This window comes from Passer montanus, unplaced genomic scaffold (assembly GCF_014805655.1).
Source record: "Passer montanus isolate IOZ18808 unplaced genomic scaffold, ASM1480565v1 scaffold5, whole genome shotgun sequence".
Classification (NCBI taxonomy): domain Eukaryota; kingdom Metazoa; phylum Chordata; class Aves; order Passeriformes; family Passeridae; genus Passer; species Passer montanus.
This window is the reverse complement of record NW_024369929.1, coordinates 5,644,135-5,668,286: the sequence shown is the minus strand read 5'-3', so window position 1 is coordinate 5,668,286 and position 24,152 is coordinate 5,644,135. Positions and strand designations below refer to the sequence as shown.

The window sequence follows — 24,152 nt, the reverse complement described above, 5'->3', positions numbered from 1 at the left end:
CTTCTGGCTGAGATGTGAAAGCCTGCTGAGTTTGATGCACAGTACATCAAAACTTTGACTTGGGCTGCTTGCTGAGCTGACCAGCTCTGAATATTGCTACACTGCTCCTGAGGTGTCTCTTGTAGTTCTCCTTATCTTGTTGTTCTTGTGGCCTGCACAGCATCAGAGAGCACAGCTGGGCATTATGTTGTAGGGGTGGTGAATCACTATGATTTTCAGGCACTCTTTAGGCATTTTTCTTTTTTTTTTTTTAACTTTTTGTTGTTCAGTCACTGGAAATGTTATGCTCTTCTAATTATCAGATAAGATTGCCTCGTTTTCTGGCTTAATGCTTGTGTAAAGTTCCCTAATCTGTTGTTGTTTATGTTGTTTCAAAAATTATAGTATTTGCCTGGCACACATGTTCCTTGTTACAGTTCAGTTAGCAGGACTGGTCATTCCCAGCAGTATCAGGTGGGCTTTGTTACCCAGAATTTCTGTAAAGCACATGTCATCAGAAGCTTTGTTCAGTGTTCATAAAGCATTTTCTGCCAGGTAACTAATTACTTTCACTAGGTCTGAATAGAAAATTAACAAGCATTTGTCCAAACTGGACCCATCACTGTGTCAGTAGGAAGTGGACGAGTAGAAACTGCTCCTTGCTGTGTCTGTCTGTGCTGAGTTTCTAAGTGGCATAAGAAGTGTATTCAACTGCCTGATCTGACTGCTCTGCTCAGCAGTCTGATCGCAGATTGGCGACTTCCTAAAAGTACTGCAAACCAGTTAAACTGGTTTTTGTTCCCCTCTGTACATTATGTCTCAAAAATTAAGAATGCTCTTTTCCCTACTTACTTTTAGTTAAGGCAGAGAAAGCTGTTTCTCTGTTCCCTCTGAATCAACGCTGACAACTGAATCTCCATCTGACCTTGAGCTTAATTACCCTGGTAATCCTTAAGGTTAATTATTACCCAGTATTTCCAGTCTAGTTAACAACTGCAGGATGGGGTGGACCAATAACTAGTATAACTTTGCTGATTTACCTGAAAACAAAAAGCCAGCTGTGAAGAGGAAAAAGGCTGGACCTGCAAACATGCAGCCTCAGAGATGAGGGCAGGGGAAGGCAAGCCTCTTCATACTTAGTTTGCATCATGTGCACTCAGCTGTGCCTATCAGAGCGAACATTTTTCTCCTCAAATAAAAGAGCACTGTTCCAAAAGTCCAAGATAATTAAATAGTAATGTGTGGACCAAGGGATGGCACTGAAGTATAATATAAATATACTGCAAAAACTTCTCTTAGTAAACAGGCTTCTGCTGTCCTTTGTAAATTTTATGTAGAATTTTACTGTGTCATTTTTATTTTGCTACTTTACTGGTATTGTACAAAGTAGTGGCTTTTGAATTACTTGCAATCTTTCAGGAGTGGTGGAGTCTACACTTAATTATTTTAACCTGTGCTTAACAGCCATTAATGGAATTAGTATTTTTTCATTCTTCACAGGTGTGGTAAAATAGCTGAATAGTGAGCCCTAATTATAATTGGCCTGTGCAAGTGTGCAACTTCTCTGTGAGAGCAACCAAATATGTAACAGGTTATATTTCAAAGATTGGTTGGAGTGAATGTTAGTTTTTGTTTGGTGGTACTTTTTGGGGTAGAGAGAGTATTGTTTTTATGTTACGTGGTTTGTCAATAACTCCTTTAGTGCAGTAGGCAAAGACTTGGTGACAGTGTCTCTGTCTCAAATGGATATGCCTTTAATGAGGAAATTCATAGGTTTCCTTTTTTTTCACTGTCTTGGTGGTTTGGATTTTTTTGTTGTTTTCTGCCTCTCCTCCTGCCATTTGATGTTAAAGACCTTGTAATCCTGATTTATGAGCCAGTATAATTGGGAAATGTATTCCTTTGCTGATGTTCTTTTAACCTTGATAATACGAGGAGCAGAGCTCATGTCTTTTCAAGCCAATAAACTCTTAGCTTTAATGGAAACCCCTGTAATCCAAAGGTAATATTGTGAGTTAGTGATGGATCTGACTTTGATCCACCTATCCATAGATTTATCAGAATTATTTTAATTATTAATTTTCATACTTTTCTGTTCTGAGTATTCCTTTTTTTCTCTCCTTTTCTTCAGGAGAAACACAGACCAAGCTGATAGAGGCAATTTTGCAAAAGCAAGATGGGCCAGAGCTATCCAGAAGGTAAGAACTACTCTTAAAACTACTAATGTATCACTGTAATTTAAAATATTTTCTCAGTGTCAAGGAGAATTTGAGTTCATGTAAGCAGGACCTGAGGGTGTGACTGTCAAGTTTCTGGTAGTTGAGACAATTCCTTTCATTGGTTCTTACATCTGTGTTATTCCCTCACCTCAGGATTGTTTTGCTCTCAAACACAAAAAGGATGACATTTTGAGACTTTTAGTGTCAGAGGAGTGATTGTAGTTTGGCCATCTTACAGGTGTTGCATATTAATCCAGATACCAATAATGTCTTTGTCTAAATAGTTTTTGATACTGAGGAAGATTAGTACTGCATTGATATTTAATAAAAATTGTTTGAAGAACATTTTTTCCTAGGAAAAAATCTTGTAAATTCTACTGATGATATCACTGTCTCAACATGGATTTTTTATTAGGTGTGATAATTAAGGGAAATTAATATAAGCACTTGGCATCATTATTGACCATGCAAACAGACCAAGTATTTTTGTTTTCACTGTTGCTTAAACTGCAAATCTCTCACAGTTGTTGGGAATTCACATGTTGTTAGTTTTTGCCATCTTCCTGTGTTGACTGTAGTGCAAAACTATTGTTGATAACCTCTGAGAAACACAGCAATTTTCTTTGGTGTGTACAGTGACCTGTGAGAAACTGAAGAGTGACAGACTTCCTGTTTCATTTGTGTGTAGACCTTTTGGAAACACTGCTTATTCTCAGGTGGTGTGCTGTAAAATATCTATTCTGTGCTTTAATGGCACAGCCAAACTTGTTTAGTGTAAATATGAGTCAAACCCCATGTAAAATACACCTTTGTCAGTTCATTTTGAGCTCTTTTTTCCTGCTCTTTGGAGACCAAGTCCTATTTATTTTTTACTGAATTCTCTTGTCTTTATGATAATCCGTAAACTGTCCCTGTGTGAAAGGAGTGGTGGGCTAAGTCTGTTTATACTGGGGTGTGGTGGGTGGAGTACTTACCTGATTCACATGATCTCAGTTCCTGCGTCCAATTTTGTCACTGGTTTGATCTTTTCCTTATTTCTGCCAATGGTGGCTCACTGACAGAGTCAGGCAGGAAGAATCCTGGTCTAATCAAACATCATGGTCAGGCAAGTCAAATAGTCCAGTTTTTTCTCGCAGACAGAGGTTGCAATAGCCTTAGGATAAATTCTTCTGTGAGGAGTTTTCCTTCAGTGTGTGCTTAATTGCCTAGTCAATGGGATAAAGTTATTTCTAAGTTTAAAACCAAATAACTAATGCCATACAGTCAGCAGCTTTGACTTGATGAATCAGCTGAATTTTGTTCAGATGTTAAAAAGTATTTGAATAAAGCAATAGTAGAATTGCGTTTCTTCCCATTGCTGTTCTTCAAAGTAATTTTGAGGTTAGGAATTAGAAGATGGTAAAGTAAGAAAGTTAATATGCATGAGCTGGAATCTTGGCCTGCCACTGTGCCATTAAGTTGTTTTTTGTAGCAAAGTAATCAAAATTTCTTGGTGCACTGAAATATGAGCAGATTGCTCAGCAGCTAATCTAGCATGAGTATGGGGCTGAAAGATGTTGGTAAAGTTACTGTGAGACTTTTAAGAATTTGAAGATTAGGTGGATGGGAGATGTCAGCACATACCTCATGTGAAGCTCTTTTTGAAAAGAGCAATTTCTATAAGTATTTAAAAGGCTAATTTAATTCCAGAGTAATTGCTTTATTTTATTTCATTACAAATTAATTTGGATAAGGTTTTTCTTCTGATAAAGTTATTGTCCTTGAAATACAGTTACATCTTTAGTTCTTTACACTTCAACCTTTTGGGCTGCTTTGGACTTTTTGCTTTGTCTTTTCTCTCTGAAGATAAACTGGTTTTCAGAAACAGTACATTGGTATTATCTCAGCATTGATTTAGCACAATTGATGTGACATTAAGTGCCATTGTTTGCCCAGAAACTCTGAAAGACATGAAGGATAAATCTCTGCCAATGCCTAATCAAAATAGACTTTACACTTGCAAATATTATCGGGGCTATAAAAGGCCATCAGTAAAAAGAAACCTCATGCAGCACAATAAGATCAGAAGACTAAACAATCCTGACGTATTTTGAAGAAGATACTGTACTCACAGAGCCTCACAAAAGAGGCATGCAAACAGATAAATGAAGTAGGTTTCCACAAAAAACAACCACAATATGTAGGTAACTGCTGTAAGATACTACAGCCACGTGGAGGGAACTGTCTCTATCCATAAGGAGCTAGAAAAAATAAATAACAAGCTTTAGTAATCATGAGGGAGATTTTTAGGCATCAGAACAGGCTTAGATAAGGAAGCAATCACTGAAAGGTTTTAAGAACAGAGGAGTAACAGTTTTGGTATTTTTTTTTTTAAACTATTCTTGGAGGTTTAGGGAAGTGGGTTTAGCTTGGAATGGAGGAAGGGGACGTGTAATTTGCTCAGATTGATGGGCACCAGGTATTTCTTCACTGGTGAAACAAACATGAATTCTTACTTAATAGGAAATATATTTGTGACTTAGGTTCCAGTAATAATATTTGGAATGTATGTTTTTAATGATAATCTATGGAAATATGAAATTGAATTAGGCTATTCTGATCAAATATGAGATGACAGCCCAGTGGTTTACCAGAGGCATTGTAGCTGATGAATATTTACTCAAACATTGACTAGATAGGAAAAGTGCCAAACTGTTTTGGAGAATATTTCTTTTTAGATAATAAATTGCCTTGGTGCATATTTGAAATAGTAATAGTTAAACCTTCTTGCAATATATAAGATCTAACAGTGCTAAAATAAAAGCTTTCAGGAAATCCCCTCTTTGAGGGGGGAAAATTAAGAATTTGAGGTAAAACTTAATATCAGCAATTAATAGCTTTTTAAAAGACAATGCAAAACTAGATAGGGTCCTCTATTTGTGCTTCTGCTAACTGATTTTAAAAAATCTAAACCACAATTCTTTTAAAATAATCCAGTCCCAGTGTCTGGTTTTCAGTTTCATGTTCACTGTATTCCAGAAACAGTGAGGCTTTTTTATTTGCCTTAGTTTTCTAGCAGCTTTGAAATTAGTAGTATGAAGTACTGACAATAATTATGAAAAGATGCACTGGGAGAGTTTTTTCTTGTAACTCAGTGTCAGCCATGAGTACAATCAAATGGGTTTTCCCCTCTCCCCCCTCCTACCCCAGCTGTATGTGTCACTTTGATTATATCTTTAGCTACTAATCCTTAGTGAAGTAGAGACTGTTGTGCTGCCGAAATATATTGGAATAAATAAATGTCACCTCTCTGAGATGGATATGCTTTTTTGTCAAATACAAAGCATAGTATTTCATTCCTAAGACTAACATTAAGCAGGACACTACTCATGTAAGTTACCCTTTGTATCATTCCTCAACTGTATTTATTGACAACAGTGAGTATTGGAGACAAAAAAAACAGAGACATAGTGGCACTGTATTGACTGGATTTATAATCTGGAGATCAACAGTGAGAGTGGCACAGATCTGCCTTGGTAAATCTTCCCAACATACATTATTCCTGACTTTGCACAATGAGCACAACACATCCATAGCTCACTAATTAATCAATAAATTAAATATATTGGTGTGTTCCAAAATTAAAAAAAATATTAGGTAGAATTAAATAGCTGCTGTGCATTGTTATAATGCTGTTCTTTGTGATTTGTGGTGAATTACATGATGGATGAAGTGGTGATGTTCAGTATGAGAACACTCACTAATAGAGAAGTTATCAGCAGCTTCATTTTGTCAGCTCTATTGATTTACTGTCTTATTCAGAAACAGAACTTGATAAACTAATACTAAAGCAGATATTACACAATGACAGCAGTGGGAATTTAAGGCTGGGAAAGCAGAAATCATTCTTTAGGAGCCACAGGGCTATGAGATTAATGCCGAACTTCTCTTTAAAAGGTATTAATAGACCCAATTTTTTTTTTATTTTAAAAAGCAGTCATTCAGTTGAAAAAATTTTTAACCTTGTATTCCAAGTAAAGCAAGCATGTCTTGAAATAAAACAAACAAATATTTCCCTTTCATAAAGTATTAATAATAGATATTGTTCATCCTGATTAAACTAAAAAGTACTTATGTTCAAGTAGCAATCTGCATTTTTATTGGGTGAAATGACTGTCAGCAAAGAAGCCGCTTTTTAAAGTTTTTTAAATTTATTTTGAGGATTAAATATTTAAACAATAAGTGATAAACTGACAATTGGAAAACAGAAATGAAGTGCACTTTTCAATTAAATGAGTTCATCATTAGTGCAAATTTGCCAAGCTACAGATATTTTGACAATTATTTGGATGCTAATTGGTGCATGAGGAAGCTCAAAATATACTCGATAAGCTAAAGGAATATCTGGGATGTTTTTGCTTTATAGATTACATATTTAATATATATAGTATCTGAAGAAAATTACTAATGGGTTATATCAAGCAGTCCTATAATACAAAGAATTTTGACTATCTTGTGTCAGAACTCTGCGTTTTCATGAAGAAGGTACAAAGGTCAGTATGGGGCAATTGGACCAATAGTTCCAAGATCACTTCATAGTTGCCTTTAAGGCGTTCAGAAAGTGTTTAGAAAGCTTACTTTACAAAAGGATAAAGGCAGAAGTTCAAGATTGTGTTGCACATCAATTCTGAACAAAATGATTTTTGTCTCTTCTAATTCCTATAATTTTAGGTAATTTTTTTTCCTTTTCCCTCTGGAATGACATCCTCTCAAAGTTTCTCAGGAAGAAAATGTTTCAAAATTTGATATAATTGTGAAGAAAATAAAATGGAGATTTTTTTTTTTTAATCTGTCCAGAGTTACAGTTAATTTACTAGAAGACTTACTTTAACTTGGATCTTCCTATGGTATTGTGAGTTTAGATATTCTATGATTTACTCCCTGCCCTTCCTTCCTTAAATCAATGTGAAAGTTGAAAATTGCTTTCTTCAGTTAATTGAAGGCATTAAGTGTTGTGGACCCTGGGAGAAACCTTTGTGAGCTGCACTATCATTGTTTGAGGGCTCTGTTAGGCAAGCTCAGAAAAAGAATTATCACTGCTTTTCTCTTTGAAAGGTGAGATATAATGATTCACAATAGAGAATAAGGAATCTAAGCTTTTGCTTTTGACCATTATAGAAAATCAACAAACAGGAGTGTAATGTGCTCTGTTCCACAATTAAACTTCAGTTCTCTCCTTTGCTTCAGAGTTCAAAAGGGCACCATGGTAATATTTTTTCTCTTCCTGCTGTTTCAAGTAACCATGTTTTAGCATTTTGCAGGTTGTATTTGGTCTGATGTTAAATTGTTTATTACTGGTTTCATTGGTAACCTGTGGCTAATTTAATGTGTTACAGAATTATACAGCTCCTGGTGCACATTTGTGATTGAATTATAGTGTGTTTTATAAGCATTTGAGGGAATGCTTAAAAAATGCTTCCAAAGACTGAAACTCAACAGTTTCAGGAAAAATAAGCCAGTTAGTATGAGTCAGCTGGAGTGATCTTCATGGGCACCATTCTGTGGAGGTAAAAGCTGCCTTTTGGAATGTAGTGAAGATAAATAGGATTGTGAAGGCAAGAATGCATTCCATTAGAGAGAGCTGGGATTGTTAGTTATGAGGATTGGCAGAGAACCTCTCACAGTGCAAGAAAGGGAAGCAAGCCCCTAGGGTGAGGAGGGAGAAATACTGGGATAACCAGCAATCATTTCTGTAGGACATGTAGGATAGGAGAGAGACCTGAGAGCAGCCAAGAATGGAGCACTGATGAACTCTGAATCCTAGCACAAAGAGTGACAGGTCATATACTGAAAAGCTAATGAATTATATTGATGGAATCCAAGCAGAGCTGGAGGGAGAAAGGCCTAGGGGAAAAAAGATCCAGGAGAGTAAATTGCCTTGCTTCCCTATGTATTATAAAGGATCTGACTTCGCAATTGTTGCAATCACTCATTGTGTCGAATCCTTGCAGCAACTGCCTTAGAGTTCCTGCTTCATCACTGTGGATCTTTTTTGTGATCTACTTCTTTTTACCTATTTTCAAATTTGCAGGATGGAATGTTTTAATTCACTAGCAAATAATTTTTTTTTTTTTCACGTTTTGAGGTGCGCTCTTTTTCTAAATCTTCCTGGGCTGCTGCCACTCTTGACAGGTCTTGAGATGGCTCTTAATTAGCACTCTTAGTAGCACTGTTAAATATATACTTAAGTATATGACTGAGCATTGTACTGAATGAAGATGCTATAACTCTTCCACTCTGTCACTTCTGTTTCAATAAGCTTTACCCTATTATTGTGGTTTAACCCCAGCCACCAACTAAACCCCACAGTTGCTCATTTGTTCTCCCCCAGTGGGATGTGGCAGAGAACCAGAGGGTAAGAGTGAGAAAACTTGAGCCTTGGGATAAGGGCAGCCTAAGACAGGTTCCCCACGTGAAAAGTAGCAACTGAGCCAGATTCTTCATTTAAAAAAGTTTTAGCAAGGCTTCTACTTTCACAGACAAAAATCCTAGAACAGTTTCTAGAGAGAACACATTCCTAGAGAATAACAATGAATGAAATAGTCATAAGACCATAATGGGGAATTAAATTTCAGAATTAACATATATTGTTCTTAATTTACCACTTCAAATACAAAGCATTCAAAGCATTTGAGTGCTTGATAAATCTGAATGAGGAGAAAGCTCGCTTTACCCTCCTGGGTAAAAAAAAAATAAATAAAATTATTGGTGTTTCTTTATTTGTTCTTCAGTTATTTTTAGGCTTTTGTCCCTGTATTTGTTTTTCAGCTATGATCCCATCTTGTGAACCTGTCTGAAATCAGGGCCAAATTTTGATTACATTGCAGCTAGCAATTGTGGTTTTGCATTGCTTGTCTCTTCCCTGTTAATTGATATTTAAAAAAAAAATCTTAAGCGTGATTTTATTTCACTTAATAGAGTTCGAACTGCATAATTTTATAAACTTGGCAAAAAAAAAAACCTGCAAAAGTTTTAATGCAGAATAAGATGTAGCTTAACTTCCATCTTAACTTCAGAATCTCCGAAGCATTTTTCACAGTCATCTGAAGTAAAACTTAAACCAGCTCACAGGTGCATTATAAAATACAAGAGCAGTTATTTTCTCTTTCCCCTTCTTATTGCAAACCCTCCTTTCCATCAGGAAACATTGAGCTTGACAGTAAAGAAAAATAACCAGAGTAGAGAAAACAAAACCCTTCATGGAGAAGGGCGCCCGCAGGACCCTGATGGCGGGAGGAGCGGGGGCGGCGCGGCCGGCAGGGGGCGCGCGGGGAGCGGCCGGCGCTGCGGCTGCCGCTGCCTCGGGGCGGAGCGCCGTGCTCAGAGCTGTCCCGCCACAGGGCTTTCTCATTGACGGACTGGATTCCCGAATTGGCAGTTGTGGCCTTTCTTTGATAAATGGGGAGATAGAGCCATCCCTTAAGCAGACTGGCAAGGTGATGTGCAGGAGAAAGACGGCTTAGTTGCGTGACAGCTTTTCCAACTTTCAGGCTGAAAGACATAATGAAATACAAACTACTTCAAAGTCTTCTATCAGTTTACAACTGTCACCATTCAATAGAAGTATTACACAGTATAAATAGCCAGATAGCATCTAAAATAGTTATATGTAATGCTGGATTTATTACACAAAAGTAATGATGGAAATTATGGAAGTATTTTCAGGGGACAGACTTTTATTTCTAAGAATTCAAAGAATCTTCTCTGAAAGTCATGATCAAGTAATCTTGGAAATAGCCACAAAAAATAGATATTTTCTCCATGCAGGCTTATAGCTACCCATTGGGGTTTGGTTTTTTTGTTTGGGGTTGGTGGTGGTAGTGTTTTCTTTGTGGGGATTTTCATTGTTTTCCCCATTAAGATACAGGGTTTGGCTGGAGTTGTTTAACAAGTTGAAACAACTTCGTGCATGTTGTATATGTACATGTAATTGCATTTCTTCTCTTCCTTCTGTGTGTGGAAGTTACTTCTTTAAACTCTGTTTGGGCAATAGTGTAAATCAGTGTGAACCCTGAGAGTTCTTCAAGGCCAACTTCATCAACATCTCAGGTTGCACTACAGTGCATAGGGCCCACACATACAAATTGCTCCTTTGTGTTAGTTTTTCAAAAACTGCTGTGGATGTTTTCTCAAGATGCACAGGACTTTTATTCCAGTCACTGACAACTATCTGGGCTTCCAAACCTTTGCAAACTTCAGCTACTCTACAAAATTAAAACATCTCCTCATAGACTTACTCTAGAAAGTGACTGACCTCTTATCTACGTGGGAAGTGTGTGTGAACACCAGGACAATGTAACTTTGTTATGAATTTGGGTAACTTCAATTAGTACGTATTTAACTTCTGTTGCAAATGTCAGTTCTTGCAGACTATCCAAAGTTTGAGAGTTTAATTTTTTACAGAAAAGATACATACTTTAATATTCACTATGACATTCCACTGTCTCCTTCTCCCAAGATTAAAGAGGATAATCACATACTTGTGGGTTTATGCCTGTACACATGTTTTGGGAAACGTTTACACTCTGGCTGTGTGTACACTCTATAGAATGGTTTTATATAGGCTCATTCTGGATGCATTTCTGTAGTCCTTCTTTTGTCAGTTTTAAATATATTTTTAATATGTGTAAGGCTGCATGTGGCCTTACACTACTAAACCTGTTAAGATTTGAAAAAACACCTGATGTATTCTGTGCAGGATAATTTACTAACTGCATGCACAATAGTAGTACATTCTGCTATTTGAATTGCAGTAAATAAATGGCTGCGTCCTACTGCTTAGGTATTCATTGGGGTCATATAAGTCCTTTTAACGGAAAGTGACAGATATATTTCTTATTACGTGGAGCACCCTTCAGTCATGGAATTATAGTAATTCTGAAGGGTATTTAGCAGATTCATTACCAATATTATCAGCTGTTGATGAAAGCAGTGCTGTAAGAAATACCTAGAGAATCGTTTCTGTGGGTCATGTCAGACTGATGAATAAAAGGTGAGGGTGGAACGCGGCCCTGCCAAGCAGGAGACGCTGCCTCCCGCTGCTCCCCTTGCGGGCACGGATGCGCACCTGGCTTGTCCCCGGCGCACTGCATGTGTTGTTCCTGTGAGCGAGGCTGCTCCGTGAGCCTGAGCGGCTCTGCGAGCAGAGGGGCTGCCTGCCGCGCAGCAGGGCTGTGCCCATTGCAGCGGGTGCTGCATTCGGGAGCAGTGGCAGGAGAAAACAGCAGCGGGGGAAGTTCCCGGCACATAAAGCCCCAGGATGATTACTGTTCTCTCGTGTTGATGTTTTTGAACCGGAGTAGGACGCTGACTCCTGCTCTGCTGTTACAGAGGAGGAACAACCCTGAGCTGCAGAATGAATTAGTAGCTCACATTACGATTACTCTTAGCGGTTAGCACAAGTTGTAGGAGGGGGAAAAAAGATGGGAGAGGAAGGAAAAAAAAATCCCCATTTAATGCCGCCTAGGGAATACCGTGGAATTTAGAACAGATACCGTTGCAGACTAGCAGCATGCCTGACTGCACTTGACTTGAATCGCTGGGAAGCAGCCTCATGTTGTATCATTTAAGGCTGAAGGAAGAACGGCAAAATAGTAATGGATTTATGTACAGTGTTTCTGCGTAAATGGAAAATAATACAAAGATGGTGGTATGTAATTTGTATTTTATTTTTAAGAAGAATTTAATCCAGGTATGTATGCTCTTTGTATTTTTGTCTAGTCTGCATACAGTTTTCTGTTTCCTTTGTTTCCTTTGCTTATTTTCATTCTGAATGTATCTCCTGCTGTTCTTGCTAATGCAATGCATTGATTTGTAACTGATTTGCTTTCTAATGCTATAATGTTGATGAAACTGTCTGGGCTTCTGCAATTAACACTTCATTAGAAACTGGGGGAGGTTATTTTGTAAGGTTGGTAACTTCACAGTATCAGTTGAGTAAGACAGTATGGTGTTGGATTTTTCAATGAGTTGGTTAAATTGATATAAAAATATAAACGGAATAATTACATGAATACACAGTGAGAATACAGTATGTTTTGCTTATTTATGTCAGTACCTTTCTCCTAATTTGTGACAGGATTAGTAATAAGTTGAGCTTTACGGATGCTTATGTATTTCTGGGTCTTGATTAATCTCCAAGATGAACACCCTGCAGCTTTCTTTTGAAGAGGCAGCTTGCTTAGACTACGTGTTTGATTCTGTTCCACGGCTAAATCTACATCTTAGAATACCCTCTCTTATGTATGTTCTCCAAGCCACCACCTAAAAAACCACCATAACAATTTAATATATTTTTGTCCATCATTTTAGGTTCAAGAAGATAACATTAGTATTTTTCTTTCTGCGATTTCAGAGGCCAATAGTAGCTGAAACTAATTTTTTACTATGAGATTGATGGTTCATTTTGCTTTAAGAGGAAGAATTATGCAGATATAAAAATATGACTGCATTCTTTAGCCCTCACCTTTCTTCAGTCACCTGCCTCCTTTTGCACTTTCTTATTAATATATTCTTTCAGCTGACATGTAATAAGTGAAATGGAACACAAAGCTATGTGCCCTTTATCTAAGGACACTGATAGTTGTCTTATGTCTAGTAAAAATGTATTAAAACACTTAACGCTTTTTAGATTTTTCATTAGTCTTGAAATATCTTAAAACATGCTGTTGCATTTGTAATTTCAATGCAGCCTAATTAGAAGTAAGAATTTTTTTTAATAACGTGTTGATCCAGAAAGGTTTAATATTAGTTCCAGCATCATAATACTGTTTTTAACCCCTGGCTGGCAGGAACTCTTATGCCTTACAAACATTCATTGGTGTAACATCAATTGCTTTCTGATGTGAAACTAAACTGTCTGTAAAGTTGTAGCTATTTTTCACAGAGAGGGTGACACTATACTTGTTTTCTGTTGGTGATTATATAAAATAGATGCTTTTCTTTACCGTAATACACAACCATGATCTGAATTGAAAATGTAAGGTTACTTGACACATTCAAGTGTTCTAAAAGTCAGTGCTAAATCTTATCTAAATCAACAAACATAGTGAGAAAAGCAGTGAGAGAATGTTGTTAAGTCTGAAAGCACTAAGATGAATGAAAAGTAGAATTTAAGGTTTAAAGCAGGTTTCATTCATCAGAATTTCCTTTTGTAAGGGATATAATGTTAGGAATTATGATTAGGAATTAAGATTAGCTGTCATCTCAAAGAAAAAAGCCATGATGCAAAATAAATAACAATTCTTCAAGGTGAATATTCACAACTTGGAGAGTTGCATAAAGGTTTTCTGTCACTGTACCATTTGTTTGATCCTGCAGTGATGTCAGCACATTACCATAATGACTATATGTTGTTGTGAAAACACTTAGGAAATCTCAGGTGTAAAGTACTGGGTTTCCAGAGTGTTACACAGTAAGAGAATACTCACAGCTCAGAATATCTCCCAATTCACTAAAGCATCAATAAGGACTGAAAATTCCAAATTTTCCTTTAGCTGTAGTGTTGTGAAAATCTAGGAAGAATATAGTATAATAGCTTCTGCCTTGTGAGACCACTACAGCTCTGAAGCCTAAAAATTCTTTGGCACCTAAGAAGGTTGTTACATTGGTTTTATTTTTCTCATCTGTGTCATTCTCTTAGGTTGGTAGCAGAGGTTCTTGCTTTCAGGTACAAATCTGAGTACCATACTTGTCTGAATATTGAAGCAAAGATAGCAGAGGAGTTTTTAAATAAAGTTTTTGCAACAAATTTAGAAACATGTTTAATGTCTACTATCCTTATCAGTGAATGTCATTTCAGGTGTTAAGCATGATTTCTATCTGTGTCTCCCACTCATCCTGGTGTATGTTGTCAACAGTACTTGTAGTCATTTGTGCTTGTGGTATTTTTCAAATTAAATATGGCAGACAATTGCTACCATTTTTCAAATGAAAGACCACTTCATCAAAAACTTTCCTTTTCATAACTTTTTGTTCTAAAAGGTTGCTGTAACTATTAGTTAACTAGATTTTAGAAAACATGTAAAATCTATCTGTGCAGAGGAATGGAATCCAGAGGACTTAGTTTGCCCGTATAAAGTTGTTCTCTACTTTTAAGTAGTTAAAAAAAATGCCCCCAAACTTTAAAGAAAGAAAAAAAATCAAAGCTGTAGAGTGATGTAGTGCACATGTGGTCACTGAGTTCATGGTAAACTGTCCAACAGAAATCTAATTCAGGGCAGTGCCTTGCCCATTCCAAGGCTCAGGCCAGTACAGTTGGAGGATTAAAATTCTTACCTGGAAAAAAATGGGGTGGGGTTCTTTTTGTTGTTTTTGTAATTATCTTTTCTGATGGAATTACTATCCTAAAAAGTTGCTGAAATTTTTAAAATGTTAGTATTAAAAGAAGTTTTGAGTACACGAAGTATACTGCAAATACAGTATCTGCATATATGTTATGCTTCAGTGTAAATTAAATCACTTGGTTCCCAGGATGTGATGTTTAAAAGACCCTCTATTAAAACACAGGCAAAGCTAGGGACAGAACTGAGATTAACTCAAAATGTATGCTGATACTTTCTGGTTTTTAATAGACACTAAATAGGTTCTGATTATTACATAGTAGTTCTTTTATTTATGGTAATCTGACATAATCACAAGCTGGTAATAGTCTAACAAAGCTAATATGTCCAGTACTGACTTAGTTATACAGTAATCTCCATATAGTCAGAAAATAACTTATCCCTCCCCATGTTTTCCATTCCTTTAGTAGTCTGCATTTAAATAGAAATTAACTATTTGGTAAAATTGTCTAAATCTTAGTAGGTTTTGAACTGAGTATTGACCAAAACCAAGTTTTTGTATGGGACAGCATACAGCATGTATACAGCTGTAAGAGGGGGAAAAGGTCATTATTACCACCTGGTTATACACTACAGTGTATTTTTTTTTAGTTGAAAAAGTCAAGGAAACAATTAGAAAGATTAAAGAGAAAGAAGTCATATTTAGTCAAATAATATTGAAGCTGTTATCCAAATCACCTGCAGTCTCTTATTCTTGTGTGCACGTTCAACTGGCCTACATTATCTATGGGCTCTCCAGATGGGCCACAATTTACCTTTAGAATCTCTTCTATAGCTTTTTACATCTCAGTATTCATCTACTATATTTGGCACATCTCTTCCTCTGTTTTTAGTCTAGTCAAGACTGTTGACCTTTAAGAATAGTTGCTTCAATTACAGGTTTTCATGTTTGTAATTTAAATACCACACTATAGATTTGTCTCTAAAGAAATAGTGTTCTAAATGCTTTCAACAATCTTATTAGTAGTTAATAAATATTTGAATTGCAATAGCCTCAGTTGCGTTAACAAAACTTTGTGGACAAAAATGCAAATATTACAAATACAAAGGTGCAGAGAATAGCATAACTAAAAAAGTTATTCTGTAAGTTATTGTAAAATAATGGGGTTTTCTTTCATTTGTCTGTCTTCAACAGTAATTACAAAAAAAAACAAAAACATCTTTTACTGAACAAAAATATTCCTCTCTTTTTCCATAGTGGTCATAATAGTAGAGAAGCAGTGAAGATGACTTTTCTCTCCAGAAAAATTACTCATCCTAGTTTGCTAGGAATGTACATTTTCTTCTAAGCTAATCTGAAGACAATACGTTACTCTACATTACAGATTAGTTTAATTGCGACTGCTTAACTACTGGGTTAATTCACTAATGCACAAAGTTTGATGTATGATTTCTGGGTTAGATGTTCTAAACCACAATGAGCCAGTTGGGTTTAAGCATGTGCTGCTTCCATCTTTTTTTCCTTAAACTCTATTAAGTTATATGCTAACAAAAGAGATACATAATAGACATAAATGATCAGTCTTGCAGTATGGCTGTTAAATTTTTAGATTGGAAGAAGCTGTAATGTACCCCATGAATATATGTGCAATGTCCTCAGGACACCAGTAGGCCTTGTGGGTTAAAAAATAAGCAGATTGTGGGCTCTTAAGACTGGGGTTTGAATCAGCAGTTTAGTGGTTAGTAAACTTTCCAAATAATTTTGAAGAACAATAAGAACAGCTTCCTAGCCAAAGGGTGAGAGTGTTGATAGCACTCCATGCTCTTGTGTGAATGTTGGAGGGGCTAAAAGGATAGGCAAAAGTTTGCTGCTGTGAAAACCTGAGGGCTTCTTGCATCAAAGAGTAATCATCCAAAAGAGAAAGCAGTTCTCTTCATTGCTCTCGGCCCTGCCTCTGCCAGGGTCTTCAGGCTGGTCCTCCACATAGCATATGCAGTGTTAAGAAAAATGTCATTATACTTTGAGACTCACAAATTACACAGAACAAAAATGTCAGTAGTTAAGACCACAAGGAGAATTTAGGAAGAATATAGAGGAGCAGATAAGTGCTCTAAATTAAGTTATTCTGAATGAGGTCATCTGAGATGATTGTCAGTATAGTGCTCCTGTTATAGTAAATTAATGAAGCAATGTGGAGTGTACACTGTAATGCTTGTCAAAAGGAAAGGAGCATAGGTTTCACCCAGCAGACCTGAGCTGAGGGCAAGTACACTTATGTCTAGATAAACTTATTCCCAGGCAAGCATAAGACTAGTAAGGGACCATAATTAATAAATCTGTATATCTGAATTCTGTTATTGATTCCTTAAGTTCCTGATGGTTAGAGAACCTTTCTTAGCCTCAGTTTCTGCAGATGCAGGGTAGACTGTTTACACTTTTTTTTTGTTATGTTTAATTAATTGATTTCTGGGGAGTATTTTGCATATCATAAAATATGTTTCTATCTATAGACTCTAGTGACTATTTTTGCAGTAATACAGGCTGGTATTGCTGCAGATGAAGACGTCTTGGTTTTGTTTTGGTTCCCCCTACCATCTTGGTGTTTTGAGCATGAACTGACATAGGGTATTTTATAGAGAGAAACTGCGCTTCAGTCTCACCTTCTTGCCTTCCCCCCTTTCAGACCCCTTGTAGTTGATTAACAGTGTGAAGGTTAAGCAAAGCTATGGTTCTTCCTGGATCTTGCTTTATAAGAGGACAGTCTGCATCCATGAAGCTACCTCTTACTGGAGAGAGCTGCTGCTCTGCAGCTTCATTTACTAGGGTCTGAACAGAAGCTGAGCAGTGATCTAGCTATTCTATTCAAATACTAAAATTATATTTTTAAGATTATTAACTTTTCCTTTTTTATAAAAATAAAGGGGTGGATTTGTTAAAATATTTTTTTTGAAATGTGGGTCTGGTGTTCAGATATGTAACTAAAATATTCTGTTTGCATTATTTTAAAAGCTATCATTTTTAACTCTGCCCACTCCTCCCTGCTTCTACCTGACACATTAGTTTTAGACTTGGAAAAAGATCCTTTATAAATAATGCTTCCAACTGACATTTTTATTTTGACAATGCTTTGTTATCAAGAAATCCAGTTGAATGTGCTTGAAACTGGTCTACATTATCTGTTCACCATCAAGTTGATCGACAAAGCTATTTTCAGATGTGGTATGGGTCAAAATTTGATGGATATGCCAGATTATCCTTTCTTTACAGAAGGACCCTATTAAGAATTTCTTTTATTTCTAGTCTCACAATCCATAGCACTTTCCAGTTTCCTGCTCTATTACCATCTAGCATAAAGTCCATACCTCACAGCTGTAACATTTCAACATGAATGCTTATGCTTAGAATAGGTTAACCCTGTGATGTTTAGCTTCATCATGAAAATTGTTTTCATGCAATATATTAGCAAAGTGAGAATTTTAAAAAATTAGATCATAATGGTTCATCAGAAGAGCTGGATAAAACAAGAAAGTCTCCAAATGACAACTTGCAGCTCATTCAAAAAAATGACTTCATTCCATGTGCTTGTTGAAAAACTTCCTTATCTTACGGAGTTTTAACTTTACATTGATTTAAAATGTTAAGAACAACCTATGCAAATCTTTACAGAAAGTGGATGAGATCTGTAATGACACAAACTTGATTCCATGTGTAGACGTACTATTGTAGAAAATGAGATTTTGACAGAGCAATGGTAGGCTGTAAACTGATTAACAGATCATATGACTAATACAGCTGAGATGGAATAGAACTCGCATGAGAGAACATAAATCTGCTCCATTTAGCAGATCTCCCTGTGTTTGTAACAGTACAGCTTTTAATTCACTATGGCATTGTCAGAAACTGGGTTTAAATAAATTCAGTTCTGAATGTTCAGCTATTTGTAATACTTCCAGTTATCTCTGATAAAAAGCATTGGTTACACACTGGATAAAACAAACACACACACACACATATATATGTATATGGCTTGCTGTGAAATAAAGATTCTTCTGCAGAGAAGCATTAAACCTTGTTGAAAGTGCATGGAAATGTTCCAGATGCCAGTGATGACTTCATTATTTCTTGATGCTTTTTAGACTGAGACAGGAAACAAGCCTTCTGGCTTGTTTTTACATTCTTGATTTGAAGTCATTTGAAGAATGTCCAAGTCATCTAAGTGGAGTTTATATAAGAGAGCATTTAAAAATCTATGGCTATGTGGGCAAAGGAGGTAGGCAATCACACTTCAAATCTTGCTCAATAAATGGTTACAAGCATTCAGTGTAAGAGCTGAATGGTTAACAAGTGTTTCTACATCCAGAAACACGCCTTTGACATTGAAAAGTGTCCCAAGATGGTTCCTTTCTCTGCTAATAATATGTGAAACCAAGGCAGCCTTGGCTCTAGTGAAAACTTATCAATATTCTGAGAGATGTCATTTGCATTCCTTGAAAATTGCATGCAGTCTCATTGACTATTATTTTGCTTCCAAATATTGCTTGCTCTTAATTCACTCTTGGTACTTTAGGCATAATCTATAAGAAAAAGTGGCAAAGACTATGCTGATGCATATGTCTTAAAAATGTGATTCATGTCTCACGGATATTTCATCTTTTTATAAAACAATAAATAGCCACTTTGGGAAGAGTGAAGAATGTTTTCTAGTCTTTGGCTCACTCTGCATCCCAATTTTGTTATAACTGGAAAGGAAATGAATTTGTTTACATTCCCTGTTCCAGGATTCCAGGAGGCCAACCAGGCTTTTAGCAGCTTTGCCTGTGTTCTGTGCATCACAGTGCATTTTGCTGCTGTAGTATTTATCAGGGGTTAGTGTTTACTATTTACCATTACATATGTGTATATATGTAATGAATAAATATATGGAGTATAATAGTAAGGTCAAATAAGACAAATTATGCAATGCAAAGACCAGATCTTGAGGTGTGTCAGTGAACCATGATGTTTCATAGAGTGCCAGGAAATTTGCAGACAAAGTTCATATTCTCTCTTCCTCTTCAGACACCACAGAGAAATTTTTAACCCTCTATATACTCTTTATCTAAACAGACTTCTTATTCTGCCAAAGAATTTTTAGCTGCTTTAGAAACCAAAATGGCCATTTTAATAACTTCTTTGATGGATTTTTCAGAGCTGGATTTTTCTGAGCTGGTTGCCTTGTTTTTTATTCCACAGCTATGAAACTGGGAGGTGAATGGTATGCCGTACAGAGGAATACATTGGCATGTTTAAAATGTATTGACTGTATTTCTGTGGAATACAAGCTTTTGTATTATGGAATAGAAATCTCCAGATAGAAGTTTCCCCATGGAAGCTTTTTAAACTTCTTTTAGATCAAATAGCTTTCCTGTTGTAATGGCACCTGTTTATGTTCTGCAACTTGTAAACCATGCTTTTGTAGGTTTATGGGAGGTTTTTTGTGTTACCAGAAAAATGTCAAATTTAATAACCTGAATGAGAATTTCCATTAGTTGTCGTTATTTTCTTTTATGCTCTATGAGTTATTTAATTTTTACTTTTTAAAGAAGAAATACCAAGAAGATAAGCCCACTTCTGAGTTCTGGCTTATCATAGCATATTAAAGTCTGGTATTAAAGCAACTATTCCACAAACTATAGTCATGTACATAATTCAATGTCAAGATAGAACAGCACTTCATGTAGACCATACTCACTTGTACCTGAATCCTACCTTGTTCTAAAAGATGAAGCAAGAGAAAACTTTCTACTTTTCTTTTATTAGCTAGTAACCATTTGTTACCCTGTCCATTTTTTGTTGATCACTGCTGTATCACATGGATCTAAATTGAAATGTCAGTACTTTGAAAGAAAGCAGAGAGCATTTTAAACTGAATATGTCTGTTAAAGTCAGAGAATTAAAATGGGTGAAGTCTGGAAATAAGTATAGCTTATTAGTTGTTGTTAACGATATTGCCTAAAACTGTTTTCAGCTTCAATTATTCATGAAAAAATCTATTCAGACAATTATGGGGAATCATCTGTGTTTTCATTGTAACCTAGTTAAAGCATCATCAGTTTTATTGAGTTATAAGTTTGCTTGACAGCCATTGTAATGTCATTCCCTCCTTTTTAGACACTTCAAGAAGCCATGTGCAACACAGTGAGATTTTGCAAGACGTACAAAACCTCTTCAGGATTTTGTTTCGGACAAGCAAATGTGTGATTTTTGTAAAAATTTTTCTGTCACGTTATTCCACAGCATCAGTAGATTTTATGGCTATAGTCTCCATTGAAACATTTTCCAATGATCCTTTTGGAGATACAAATACTTCTCTGGATCAAAAATTGTGTTTTATGGAAACAGCTTAAAATAAATTGCACTCCATGGTTTCTGCTCTCTTCAAGAGCCTGATCTCATCTTATATATATAAGATTTGCAAAGGAATGTTTACAAAGAAATCGGGAAATAGTACAAAAAGGAAAGAGAGTTGTCAGAGCAAAAAGGAACAAGACATAAGTCAGATTGGACAAACAAAAAATCCAAAATTTTCCAATACTTTTAAAAGCACCGTTAAAAAGATTGCCAAGTGCCCATCTGCTCGCAACTTATCAACAGAAGAAGAGGAAAGCAATAGAGAATTTTCACTTTCTCCAACATTCAGTTACAGAGTTGCTATTGCCAATGGACTGCAAAGGCATATTTTTGTAGCAAACACTAATAATGAAGATATAGTTCAAGACCTGTCTTCAAACGATAGCTCGTGTTCTGAGTCATTAAGTGAAGTAAAAACTAATAGCAAGAAAAACGAATACTTATCCCACACAATGCCTGTGCGACGCAACAGGAAAAGCTTGAGCAGCCTCGCAGCCTCTGATGGAAGTTCGGATGGAGAGCGCACTTTACACACACTGAAGCTGGGAGCCTTACGAAAACTAAGGAAATGGAAGAAGAGCCAAGAATGTGTCTCATCAGACTCTGAGCTAAGTTCATGGAGGAAAACATGGGGGTTAAGAAGTAAATCTCTGGACAGAACTGGCCGTCACCAGAAATCAAATACTCTTGAACCTGGCTTTAGTTCGACTGGTTGTATTAGCCAAACCCACGATGTTATGGAAATGATCTTTAAAGAGCTTCAGGGAATAAGTCAAATTGAAACAGAACTCTCTGAATTAAGAGGGCATGTTAATGCTCTGAAACAATCAATTGATGAAATTTCTAGTAGTGTAGAAGTTGTGCAAAATGAAATTGAACAATTGCGAACTGGATTTGTACAGTCCAGAAGAGAAACTCGGGACATACACGACTATATTAAGCAGATAGGCCACCCAGGAAACAAAGCAAGTCTTAGGTTTCTAAATGTGCCTGAAGAGCGACTTGAAAAAGCTGAAAGCATAGTTTACAAAATATTAATGGAAAAAATGGGATTCTCAGAGGCACAAAGCACTATTAAAATTGAATTTGCCCAAAGGCTTGGGCAGCAAAGAGACTGTCCAAATGCAAAACCAAGACCCATTCTTGTTTACTTTGAGTCATCACAACAGAGAGATTTGATTTTAAAAAAGTCTTATAAACTTAAGGGAACTGGCATTGGAATTTCTACAGATATATTTTCCCATGAAATAAAAGATAAAAAAGAAAGAGGACTTCCTTCCTCTCAGACATACGAAAGCATGGATATGAAACTTTTAACTGTGGAGACCAAATCTAAAATGCATGACTGGGAGTCACCTGACAGTGATAAAGACTTGGAATCAGATATAAATAAGAACAGTTATGCAAAAATATCTAAATCAGCACATCAGATAAAAACAAGCACTACAAAGGGGACTACTGAGTCCCCAAACACTAAAGACCTTGACAGAACTGCTGACAATAGCACCTTTTCACACAGAAGAAGTTATGACAATCAGTCACCAGAATTTGACACTATGGAAAAAGAATCAAAGGCCTATTATTCAGATGTGACTCCTTTATGGCATTTACAGAATGACTTTGCAACACCAAAGCTTAGCCGTTCAGAATCAGATTTCTCAAAATTGTGTCAGTCTTACTCAGAGGATTTTTCAGAAAACCAGTATTTTAGCAGAACAAATGGCAGTTCATTGTTGTCTTCCTCTGATCGAGAACTTTGGCAACGAAGGCAAGATGATTCTCTAAACTGGTATGGCAGTTCCCAGGAACAGACTTTTGCCCAAGACATGCAGCAGTATCCAGAGCAAAATGAAACAGGGAACATAGAAATTGTTGATAGTGGAGTAAGCAATGGAATAATCCATGTGTCTGGAGACATGAACCATTATGATGATAGTCAGCTTTCTTTACAGGATGATCTTTCCCCATGGAAAAACTGGAATCAGTTGGAACAAGGGGCAGATTTGGGCCTAGACTCATCCACGCAGGAAGTTTTTGTGTATGATATGAGCAGCCCTTCAGACCAACAGACAGATTTTGGAAAGGGCCAAAGTTCTGACCTCCAGTATGATACTGAAAGCTATGATTTCACTCTAGATGGTACTTCTCCATCTTGTCCAGGCCTTGACAGCGAAACACAAAGTCAGTGGACTGGTCAATATGATGATTATCAGGAAACAAATTCTATCTGCTCTTATCAGAATCAAAACAAATTGCCTATGATGTACCGAAGTCAAAGTGAGCTACCAAGTGACGACTCGGAGGAAACCGCCCCTAAATCATGGCACAGCCGATTAAGCATAGACCTTTCTGATAAGACTTTCAGCTTTCCTAAATTTGGATCTACGCTTCAGCGTGCTAAGTCAGCTTTAGAAGTAGTCTGGAATAAAAGTACACAAAGTTTAAGTGGGTATGAAGACAGTGGATCATCTTTTATGGGAAGGTTTAGGACATTATCTCAGTCTACTGCAAATGAATCAACTACAACACTTGATTCTGATGTTTATGCTGAGCCTTATTGCTACAAAGCAGAGTATGAGGAAGAATTAATTGAACCATCTGGTGAGAATGAAACGGACTATGTAGAAGTAATGGAACAAGTCCTTGCTAAACTAGAAAATAGAACTAATAGTAGTGAAACTAGTGAGCAGGTCCAAGAGTATGAACTGGACCAGTCTTTGTACGAAACTCCATATGCAATGCTACCAGAAGAACAATATGACACACAGTTTGACAGTGTGATCAGTGAAGAGATACTGGAAGTTGAAAGTGACATGGCTCCTGAAGTAGAAATAAGGGAGGATGAAAATCAGAATGTCCCAGAGATGATTACTGAAGTTACTGAAATTCCAAAGAAAAAAAGGATACGACCATCATTTAAAGAAGCTGCTTTAAAAGCATACAAGAAACAAATGAATGATTTGGAGGAGAAGATCCTTGCTGGAGGTAATAGTGATTTAATACTGTCTTTTAAGTAAAACATTGTTCTCATTAGAATTGGACATTGATTTTTGTATAGTACCTTTTCTTGTTCCCATTGAATTCAGCAGAAAAAAATCTGCTTATGTCTGGTTCTGTTTAGAGGGTGAAATAGTTCTATAGAAATCAAAAGATTAAATCTCCCACATCTTTTTTTTAAACAGTTTTCTGAATATGTTTAGTCAGACATGCTTGTAAGTAGCTATATTTCTTTGAATTTCTGTA

The 24,152-nt window shown here is 36.4% G+C and overlaps 1 protein-coding gene across 9 annotated transcripts in view; it reads left to right on the top strand.

The window, feature by feature from the left end:
- The window catches only part of UNC13C (unc-13 homolog C), a 177,015-nt gene that overhangs the window by 31,993 nt on the left and 120,870 nt on the right, over positions 1 to 24,152 (top strand). For 5 of the 9 annotated variants that reach the window (XM_039723381.1, XM_039723380.1, XM_039723379.1 and 2 more), the window contains one exon: positions 2,111 to 2,177. In XM_039723381.1, the coding sequence (XP_039579315.1) occupies positions 2,111 to 2,177 (67 nt within the window). Of the gene's footprint in view, positions 1 to 2,110; positions 2,178 to 20,764; positions 23,895 to 24,152 lie in introns of those variants that run through there. The other 4 variants (XM_039723375.1, XM_039723377.1, XM_039723376.1 and 1 more) reach the window with 4 other exon arrangements.